We start from the raw sequence: 11672 nt of genomic DNA, 5'->3' as shown, positions 1-11672 counted from the left end.
CATGCAGTATACTACAATTTACTATAGTATGGTTCAAAAACACTGTAGTATTTACTATAAGTTACTATAGTATTTTTTCATGTCTGATTTTCTAATGCATTGTTTTTTAAGTGTAAAACTTTGAAATGAGAACTTTTTTTGTTTTCCATTTATATTCAACAATGAAACTCAACAGGAGCAACAACAACAAAAAATATTAATCTATAATAAATGTCAAATTTAACTTGTCATTATTTATTATTAAAGTGATTTCACTCCACATGATGTATGCTCAGTCTCAGTTACCCCTTACAACCATCAATATCTGTTTTAGAAAACGATGAATTTATTTTAAAATGAAAACAACATACTGAATTTAAGAAGTGAGTTTTATTAATCACAAACATACTGTTCAAGAATTCACACAGGATTTGTACCAGTCCCAAACCAATGGGACATGAATTCAGTGAATGAAATATGTTTCATTTAAAATTCCAGCTGTCTCAAAACAACCACAAACTCCAGAGAAACTAAAAAACATCTAAACTCGGCCTCCAAAAAAATCTTACTCAAGAGTTACAAACAAAATTTAAAAAAGAAAAGAAAGATCTGGGAGCAGAATAATACTGGAATTGGAAAAAAATGCTCTTTTGGCAGTCAGTATTTGGTACAGCTCTCCCTGCTTTTTTTTTTTTTTTTTTCAAACCCACAAAATACTTTATTTTCTATTACCCTCACAGTACTCCATATGTAGGTATATAGGACTGAATTGGGCTGTGACTCGAAATTTACCTCGCTTTCTAACTTTCTATATAAAATCAATTATATCTAGTGAAACTATAAAACTCTGATTCCATCTGCTGAAATAACACTAGTGCTCTGTCCTCCTGAAACATAATTTCAATCTACGTTTAGGCACTAATACATAATAGAATATCTACGTCAATGACCAAAAAAAAGAAAAAAAAAATCCCCAAAATCAATTCACAACAACAGGTCTATTTACAAGATTTTTTTATAATATTAGATATGTGTGACCAAAACAGTGGGTGAGCGCAGAACATTATCATTCCTCTCAAACACCTGTTCTTTTCTGAATATTGACCTGGTTTAAGAGTGATGAAGAAGTGAATTAGAAAAATTGTTCTGCATATTCCAATTAACTGCTACAGCATTTAGTGATTGAAAACTGCATTATTGTCACTGTCTACACAGGAAGGCACTTAAGAGGAATGATTTATGATTCTTTTCAGAAGTTAGCTGAAGATTTCTGAACATGTGGCAGGATAAAAAAAAATAAATAAATGTTTTTACTCATAAAATATTAACAAAAGCATTCAGTTTCAGCTGATTGTACTCTTTAACATTATTATGTGTGAATAGTCCAAATCGCTGCTAAGGAAGAAAGGTAAGTTTACATGGTTCCAGGCATTTTTATAATGTATTTAATAAGGCAGATCCCCTCTCTACCATGACCTTTTTTTTTTTTTTTTCATGGAAAGAGTGTCATATTTGCCTCATTCAATGTTTGGTTAAACCAAAAACTTCTTATGCACAGTGTAGCTCACAGTGGATCTATATACAACCAGTTAGCCAACATACAAACCCTGTTATGTTAAAACGTAACATGGAGAGCATTTCTCACTCAAATAAGAAAAAGAAGAGACAGAGAGAGAGAGGGAGGAAAAAAGAATAAAATAATTAAAAAAAATAATAATAAAACCTAGACAGTATATTCACTATATACAAAATAAACAGCTAGCATAGAAGGACACTTAAAATCAAGAATACGCAGCACTGGTCTTTCAAAATATTCTCCAGCATTTTTGCTGGTGTTTTTTCAAAGATACTCACTGTCTAAGACTATCTACAAACATGAACATGGAACGTCCTTTCATATTAACATGAAATCCCAGCAGTATAGTAAGTACATAAGACCTTTGATTGAAGCCGGTGTCGCTGGATATGCCATTGAAAGGATTTGAAACAAAACAAAACATCCGCACGTCAAGTGGTCTGGTACATTATTTGCATGTCGAATGACTAAAACCAAGGATGTGAAGTTGGTGGGAATGGTTTCTCTCACCACCAAGTTAGTCAAAAAAAAAAAAAAAAAACTACTGGCTTCTATGTTAGTATTTTACAAATATTTAAAAAAGTAAAACTTTTTTTTTTTCTATAGGCATTTTAAAATATATTCCATCAAAAATAGTCTGACAAATTTAACTAGTACAAAACAAATGTTTTAAAAATGACAGAAGAGTTAGAGGAAAACATTTTCTTGCTGTATATCGGGTTCTGCCGACAGGCAAAATTTTAGTCAGCTGTAAAAAGGGGTTGTAAAAGTTGAATTAAAGAAACAAAAAACATCTTGTGTCTTTAAACAGTGATCAGACATGATTATTTGTCACCTTTGGCAAATACGAATTGTTTCGTTGCAGTCGTGCCAAAAAGCAAGGCACGTGCCGCGGCAGCTCCGACATCTGTGTCCTCATTTGGGGATTTGTGTCTGAGAGGTATAATAGCGCCAATAACTTTTAATGTAATTCTGAATCTCTTCCATCACCCATCTTCCTCCTCTCAGATGACAAATGAGGATTTGTGTCGGAAATCCCCCTGAAAGAGAGACGATTGAGAAAAAGAGGTTTAACTGATTCCCTGTCTTATACTGCTAGAATTTCTTAAGCTTTAGTACAAAAGCCTTAATACAAAAATACAATCTTATTTTCCCCTACCTCATCCTCTGTTCTCACATAGTCCACTCCATCTCCTTTTGCTGGAGCTTTGTAACTGAGGGGGGAAAAAACAAACAAACTGAATGTTTTACATCTAAAAACATATTAGTCATCACTTTATTGTATTAAAACTAAATTTGTTTCATATATCTGAACAAACTACATGTGATGTTAAGGCTGAGCTGGGAACATTCAGGAGCTCCTTTGGTGACGAAATGGGAAAAAAAAAAAAAAAGCTATGAGACAGTCAAAACTGCTCTGGGACAGAGTGTGACTCAGACGGAAGTCACTGTCAAAGTCGTGTGCTTACTTGTTTCCCGTCTGCTTCTGGCTGGTGAAGTAGCCTCGTTTATAGGCACAGAAGATGCCCACTGTTATACACAGAAGGACTGTCACCACAACCACTACGCCCAGGATGATGCCAGCAATGTTTATATCATCTAGAGGAAAAAAAGAGGCAAAGTATGAGATCATGGCTTTGAGGGGTGTCTTGTCACATGTGAAAAGGCATTTTAAATACGTACAAACTTCCATCGTCTGCGGTCCACATTCAGAGAACCCAGCCTCATTCTTGGCTCTGCAGTAGTACTCTCCCGCATCCTCCTTCCTGACCGCACTGAATTTCTGAAGATGATAAATTACAGTGATTTAGGTTGTCAAATCATTTTGCATAATGACCTACAGTGCTTTTCAAGTGTTTGGGGCCAGTGAGACTTTTTTTTAAATAGTAAGTAGCATAACTGTTTTCAACATTGATAATAATAAGAAATGTTTAAATTGTATTAAAGTCCCCCTGTATTCAATAATTTTATCTCTTAAAACTCATCTTTGATCACCAAAGTTACATATTTAAACTTTTTTTCCTGTTAAAAAATTGTCTTCATGCCTTAAAATAGCCTGAATGTAACTCCACACCTTTGCTTCATTTAATATACGCAGATCTGCTAATTAGCCCCTGATTATCTCCCAGATATCAACAGAACAATATAACAGGATTCTCTTGATACTCCCTTGCTTCAGAGCGGTCATGCTTAATAATATGCTAAAGCCCGCCGGCACGTTGACGTGATTGGTTACAAGGTAGTGTATGGCGTCAGAAACACTAGCGATTTCGAACTGCGTTTTTGAGATCACTGCAGTTTTTAAACAGAAAATACTCAGCAATGGCATATGGTTTGTCTTAAAGCATATTAAAACACCACATAGACATATAAACAACATTAAAAACTTGATTTTCACCACAGGGGGACTTTAACGTTTCACAATATTACTGTTTCACAGTATTTTTGATCAAATTAATTAATAAAATTGTATTGTAAAATTGTATTGTATTAAAATTGTATCGTTTTTATTTAGAACACACTTTAAAAAAAATGCATGGCAGGATATTAACAATGAACTAACAATGTGTTTTAAAGAAGAAGAAAAAAATACATGTTTAATGTACTAAATGGTTTGAATATTTGGTTTCATTTTCAACTCTTGCATCAATTAAAATGTTATTTTCATCACCTAAAATTAGATGCCAAAAACGGATTAAAATTAATCAATTTGCCATGATGAAATATTAACAAAATTTAAGGATCCTCTCATCAAAAGACAAAAAAACAAAAATCTGTCTGAAGCCTGGAAGCATCTTTCTGATTGTGGTGCGACATTATAAAAGTAAGGCAGAGGTGTCAAACAAGGTTCTGGCAGATCTTAAAGGACCCAGTCAGGCCTTCAGACGTTGTCTCCTTAGGGGGAATAGGCTGTACTGCAGTGCAGGCCAAACTTTAAAAAGTGGTGTGAAGGTTGACGAGGGCACAGAGTACAAATGGCGGAGAATGGCACTCTGGAATGTGCAAATGAGGGCAGCAGATTCCCCTCATGGCTGAGCCCATCGCACATCAACTGGCTCCCCAAAAATATCCCTACGCCTACCCCATTGCCTCTTTTTCCGAACTCACCAGAGTGCCCATCTCTCCGTCCAGGGTGTAAGTGGAGTTTAAGAACTTTGGACTGCTCTTGGGGTCTTCTGGGATTTCCTCCTTGTTACGGAACCACTGGTATTGGGACTTCGGGTAGCCCTCATCCTCCACACAATGCAGTTCTGCTGGTTTGCCCACCGGGACGGACTGGGGTACGGAGCATCTGGGCATGACGGGCTTCACTGCATGGCACACAAGAGAATCATCTTAACGTAACTGCACAGACAATAGCATCCTCGCACACATGCGCCATAGAGTGACTCTGACTGCAAGCATCCTGGCTAACTGAACATGCTGCTCTTTCCCTTTTTAGATCCCTGATTAAACTCAGATGCAGTTTCAGAGGTTTCCTCATATAGCCCTGGACACGCCCTGTAGGGTTAAAGCAGCAAGCATCCTCAAATGTGCGCCAAGGGTGGGTGCGTTGGCTCGCCGCTCTGTCTCATGTTACATCGAAGCAGTTGGGAAGTACTAACAATGCTACGTCTACTACAGATTCAAAATTACTCTCAAAAGTATCTACACAAAGTAGCCATTTCAGCACAAGGCATAATACTGTGGAGCAATCAAACAATTAGAGGACTAGAATCAATAGATGTAGAATTATTTGAGTGGAACCACTAACCTCTTACAGTAAGTGATATCAAAATCTCATCGAAGGATTTTTGGTCATTGGGGGCGGTGACTTCACAGCGGTAATCAGCAGTATCAGATCTTGTTGCGTTGAGAATGACTAAGGTTGCGGGTTCTCGAATTTTCGCTCTCTTTTCCAGGTCACCTGGAGAAAAGGAAAACGAGAGAAGGTTCACAGCTGGTTGAAATAGGTGGACTGAAATCTGTTCCTGTACATGTAATGTGATGTTTATAAAATGTGGGACTTAAAATATACTCCAAGCCAAAATTCCTACTAAATGCTGATGGTATGTGAAGAAACACTTTACAATACCTTTCAGTTCATTAATTCATCATTGGTTGACATATTAGGTTTCATAAAATAAATTAGATAACATTTACAGTAACACTTTAACAGCTGGTACAATAGCAAACTTGAACGAACAATGAACAATACCTTTACAGCATTTATTAATGTCTAGGTTAATGTTAATTTATAATAAGAAGAATAACATAGCTAATATATAACTTATTGTACATAATATAAAATAAATACTATATTATTCATTGTTAAATTGTGTTTGTTCATAATATTTTACTTGATGTTAATTTATATATAATTTGAAGTGTTAAAATGTATTAGCAAGCATATGTAGAAATTAACCTATATTAATAAAGGCTGTTATGGTATTGTTCATTGTTTGTTCAAGTAAGCTGTTAACATTAATCTGTGTTAAAGTTAATGTATAAATATAGAATTGTTTAATGTTCATTCATATTTATTTATAGTACTGCTAGTTTATATTTAATTGAAATGTAATCGCATACACTTTTAAAAGTTTGGGGGCATTAAAGGTGCAGTGTGTAAATTAGAGCGGCATCTAGGGGTGAGGTTGCGAATTGCAATATAGAGATGCTAAGGTGGCCAACACAGGACAAAGATGTCATCGCAAGAGACAGAAGAGAGTAGCCAGTCAAGCAAACGCGCTCTGTAGAGCAGTTTGTCCGTTTAGGGCTACTGTAGAAACATGGCGGCGCAAAATGGCGACTTAACATGTAAGGAGACCCATGGTGTATGTAGATAGAAATGACTCATTCTAAGGTAATAAAAACATAACGGTTCATCATGTAAGGTCTTTATACACCACTGAAAACATAGTTATGTATATTACATTGCATTTCTGTCAATAGATCCTCCTAAAATTTACACATTGCACATTTAAAATTTTTCTTTTTGGAAAGAAAGTAATGCATTTATTCTGCAAGCACAGATTAAATTGATCAAAAGTGACAATAAAGACATTGATCATCTTAAAGGTGCCCTAGATTATGTTTTTAAAAGATGTAATATAAGTCTAAGGTGTCCCCTGAATGTGTCTGTGAAGTTTCAGATCAAAATACCCCATAGATTTTTTTGTATTAATTTTGGGGCATCATTATAAACGCGCCGATTTTATGCTGCGGCCCCTTTAAATCCCGTGGTCCACGCCCACAGAGCTCGCGCTTGCCTTGAACAGTGCCTTAACAAAGTTTACACAGTTAATATAACCCTCAAAATGGATCTTTACAAAGTGTTCGTCATGCATGCGGCATGCATGCGTCGGATTATGTGAGTATTGTATACTGTTATATTGTTTACTTCTGATTTTGAATGAGTTTGATAGTGCTCCGTGGCTAACGGCTAATACTACTCTGTTGGAGAGATTTATAAAGAATGAAGTTGTGTTTATGCATTATACAGACTGCAAGTGTTTAAAAATGAAAATAGCGACGGCTCTCTTGTCTCCATGAATACAGTAATAACCGATGGTAACTTTAACCACATTTAACAGTACATTAGCAACATGCTAACGAAACATTTAGAAAGACAGTTTACAAATATCACTAAAAATATCATGTTATCACGGATCATCTGCCATTTTTCACTATTGTTCTTGCTTGCTTACCTAGTCTGATGATTTGGTTGTGCACAGATCCAGACGTTACTGGCTGCCCTTGTCTAATGCCTTTTATAATGTTGGGAACATAGGCTGGCATTATGCAAATATTGGGGGCGTCCACCCCGACTGTTACGTAACAGTCGGTGTTATGTTGAGATTCGCCTGTTCTTCGGAGGTCTTTTAAACAAATGAGATTTATATAAAAAGGAGGAAACAATGGAGTTTGAGACTCACTGTATGTCATTTCCATGTACTGAACTCTTGTTTTTTAACAATGCCAAGATAAATTCAATTTTTCATTCGAGGGCACCTTTAAATAAGATTTCAAATAAATGTTTTCATCACAGTTTTCGTCACAGTTTTCACAAAAATAGTAAGCAGCACAACTGTTTTCAACATTGATAAGAAATGTTTCTTGATTACCAAATCAGCATGTTAGAATGATTTCTGAAGGATCATGTGACAGTGAGGACTGGAGTAATGATGCTGAAAATTCAGCTTTGCTATTACAGAATAAATTACATTTTTCAATATATTAAAATAGAAAACAGTTATTTTAAATTGTAATAATATTTCACAATATTACTGTTTGTACTGTTTTTGTTTTGTTTCTTTGTGTATCAGAGACTTAAACATTAAAAGTATCTTACCGACCCCAAACTTTTGAACGGTAGCCCTTGTGTATGTAGAAGTATCAAATTATTTAATGTTAACTATTGCATTAGCTGAATGTTGGCAACTTGAACCTTACTGTAAAATATTACGTATCAGTGTGTTGTATGGCACAGTGTTCAGAAGAGCGTTGTATAGTTTACCTGCTATTTTCTTTTCAAAATATACATAACTGGGCTCTCCATTCTTAATCTTCTTCCATTCTATTCTGGGACTAGAAGTGGTGATCGACTCTATCATGCAGGACAGCTCGATTGCTGCATGGGAAGACAAAACGGAAGATCTTGTGAGCACTTCAAATGGTGTGTTTAATGTTAGAATCAGCAGCTAAAGACTGCTGGAGAGGAAATTACTTGGCCTTACATTCAAACTCATTGACCCACGGTTTAGTGTTCGTCGTCTTGAGGATGACTGCCAAGGTGCTGATGTAGCCTGCAATGAGAAGACAAGAGACAAACATCAGTTTTATGTTGAATTAACAACTTGAACATCGCCCACTGACATTTCATGGCCTAAACTACACATGGTATTGGTACCGCTGAACTCTTGTAAAGATTCACGAAACTCAATTAACAGTCGAGCCTGGCGGCCAACCCCTCCACCCTGACAGCACACATTCTTCGCATCCTTGTGAGCTGTGAACGGATATGTTACCAGCCATTTTTAGTTTCACTCTCACAACAAACATCACTGATGTAAAAGCGTCCCACCACAGATGATTGTGTAGGCTGACAAGTAGTCTCCGTTCTGTTATGAATAACAGCTGACTGCTTTAAAGTGAAGGCCAAAGGGGCTCACTAAGTTCACGTAGTCGCTAATAAACATGCTAAATCAAAAAGGTCAACTTTGAAGTTCATACTATTTTTAGAAGTTTGTGTCTCATCGTTTTTGTCCAACATCAAGAAAATGTATTTAAATGAATCTAGTAATGGGGTTCGTTCGGTAGGTTCACAGAGGAAGAAAAACACTTGCTCTATTTGCATAAAACGTGACCTATAAACACTTTCTCTACCACTTTAAAAAGGTTACAGGTTAACTCTCTAGGAAAAGCTGGTTGGTTAAAAGCATTGGGTTCACCATGAACAAGCGACTGAACACTATACGTAAACAACCACTGTGTCAGTGGTAATATTGTGTCCATACAAATATCAAAAACGTTGTTGTTTTTTTCTGAAAGAGCATATATTCAGGGCACTGAAATTTTAATGGCCATCTGATTGCTAGGGATAATTTTTATGAATCTTTGATGATTGTATTTTGGGCCAAGGCTCTTGAGAATTCACCCGTCTAACACAGAACAAGGCTAGTAATACAACAGACAGGGCTGCAAGTCTGAGAGAGAAACCACATTAGCGTGTTGCGGTAAAAAGTGAGAAGGACAGTATAACAAAGATTGCTACTGTAAGAAATATTTGTGTTGTTTCTAAAAATAACCCTCTTTAACAACCACTTTTTGTTCCTGAATACCATTATTAATTTATACAACATAACTGTTGTGAATCAGCATTTTTGTTAACCAGAGACTAAATAGAATGATGTCATTTTTAACAAATCTAAAATATACATCTCTGTAACGATTCTCGGTTCATTTACAACCAGACACAAGTGAAAAACGAATCACAGTTCAGTGAACGAGTCAGTTGTCAACTCAGTAATGGCTCTGGATGATTCACTGATTGAGCAAGTTGAATCTTTTTGACTGAATCATTCAAAAGAATCAGTTCATTTAATCACAAATCAGGACATCGCTACTCGCATACAGTATTATTCATTACTTACTTATAGTACTGAATAAAACTTACAGTATTATTCATATTTTAAATTATTTAAAAAAAAATATTATGTATATTTTGTTTTCATTTTAACTGTAGTAACGTTATGTGCTTTTGTCCTTTTTATTAATTTTATTTTTCAATATTTCTATTTAGCTCCAATTTATTTGATTTCATATTCAATTTTAATTATTTAATATACTTCAACTTCATTTTATTTATTGCAGTTAGTAGCCAAGGGAACATTTCTAATTTTAATTTTTTTTTTTAAGTAATTTTTTCGTAATATATAATATTATTTATTTATTAAATAATAATGTAATGTAATGTAATGTAATGTGATAATATAATATTTCAGATTTATTTTAATTACCGAAAATTATTTTTAATAGTTTCAGTGAACAAAAACAACACTGGTATCAGGTCAAACAGCACACAAAGCTTTCCTGAAAGATTTTTTTAGTCTCATTTGTGACCTTGTCACAACCTGACGCCTTGCATACACCAAAGAGCTGATTTACTGCTATTTATTGTGCATAAATCAGTATAACTATGAATTTAATTTCATAGTCAGATCAATTAAGCATGGTTGAAGTAGTGTAAATAATATTTTTAATTCGGTAGTTTAAAAAAAAACAAAAGGTGCCGATCAATGAAATGACACAATGGGAAAGAATGCAGGATGTGCCCAGAAAACCCCCCACACACAAACACAATCCACACGTTTACATCCTCTTTTACAATCACATCCAGCCAGATGGAGGACACAAAGGCCATTGACCACTCTCTGACTAGACGTCCAGGAAGCGGTGACGGCATCTCTCGTATCCTTTTCCCTTTTTCTGTCTGCCACATCCTGTCCTCTCATCAAATATGGGGCTGGTACAAAAACCGTAGCTCGTGTCGGTAATGTTCGCCTCCATACACCTCACCCGATGATGTAGGGTCTGTCCTGTCGGGTGAAGCCTCTGTGGTCTGATGCCTTTTGAGGGATAATTGAGCCCTCAAACAAGGCAGGTGCTCTATGACCTACATATCCTGACCTCTCTCTTTCTGTTAGGAGAGCACAGCTGGATGAGATGTGACAATCCTAGCCGAGCTTTAATCTTCCACTTCTTCCTTTAGAGGCATAAATGTTGGTTCTCTTCAGTAATCTTAGTGTAATGCCTGGGTAAAATCCTGGGCATTACAGAACTGAATAATATAATGGAGAGAGAGAGAGAGAGAGAGAGAGAGCTTTACTGACTTAGCCTAATTTCCATATCTGCACAATGCATCTGTGTGCTGTTAAAATCAATCAACAGCATTTGATTTTGAAGGGTCTGACTTACAGTGAGGCTTAAAGGAAGTGAATGGGGCCACTCAGTAAAGACCAAAATATTGACATTGCTTCAATACGATAGCCGCGAGACAAATAAATATGCATGTTAACATTATTTTAGTGTGAAAAAATGCTAACTATTCTTTTTTTTTTTGTTTGAAGTTACAGGTATATTCAGTTTTAAAACTTTTAAAACTCCTAAACCCCCAAAAAGATGGTAAAAATATGACTTAAAACAACTTTACAGCACAAGATTTAACATAAAAAATTAAGATACACTACCATTCAAAAGTTTAGGGTCAGAAATATAAAGTCTCTTATGCTCATCAACGCAGCATTTATTTGATTAAAAATACAGTAAAAACAGTTAAATACTATTACAGTTTAAAAGAATTGTTTTCCATTTGAATATATTTTAAAATGTACTTTATTCCTGTTGTTGTAAAGGATCATTACTCTGGTCTTCAGTGCCACATGATCCTTCAGAAAATATTCTAATATGCTGATTTGGTGCTTAAGAAACATTTCTTATAATTATCAATGTTGAAAGCAGTTGTTCTGCTTAATGTTTTTGTGGAAACTGTGATGCATTTTTTTTCCCAGAATGATTGTTTGATGAATAGAAAGTTCAAAAGAACAGTATTTGTTTGAAATAGATTTTTTTGTAACAT

General features: G+C 35.3%; 1 protein-coding gene across 1 annotated transcript in view; it reads right to left on the bottom strand.

Annotated features, from left to right (window-relative positions):
* Window positions 1–350: 350 nt before the first annotated feature.
* Window positions 351–11672, bottom strand: part of jam3b (junctional adhesion molecule 3b) — a 37346-nt gene continuing 26024 nt past the window's right edge. The window contains exons 2-9 of the mRNA XM_048165517.1: window positions 8272–8340; window positions 8052–8165; window positions 5310–5462; window positions 4664–4866; window positions 3239–3338; window positions 3025–3154; window positions 2715–2769; window positions 351–2595 (exon numbers count right to left, since the gene is read on the bottom strand). Of these exons, the coding sequence (XP_048021474.1) occupies window positions 2560–2595; window positions 2715–2769; window positions 3025–3154; window positions 3239–3338; window positions 4664–4866; window positions 5310–5462; window positions 8052–8165; window positions 8272–8340 (860 nt within the window). The 3' untranslated portion in view covers window positions 351–2559. The remainder of the gene's footprint in view (window positions 2596–2714; window positions 2770–3024; window positions 3155–3238; window positions 3339–4663; window positions 4867–5309; window positions 5463–8051; window positions 8166–8271; window positions 8341–11672) is intronic.

The sequence above is a fragment of the Megalobrama amblycephala genome, linkage group LG18 (genome assembly GCF_018812025.1).
Source record: "Megalobrama amblycephala isolate DHTTF-2021 linkage group LG18, ASM1881202v1, whole genome shotgun sequence".
NCBI lineage: Eukaryota > Metazoa > Chordata > Actinopteri > Cypriniformes > Xenocyprididae > Megalobrama > Megalobrama amblycephala.
Note: the sequence above shows the minus strand (reverse complement) of the source record. Positions and strands in the feature narration are given on the sequence as shown.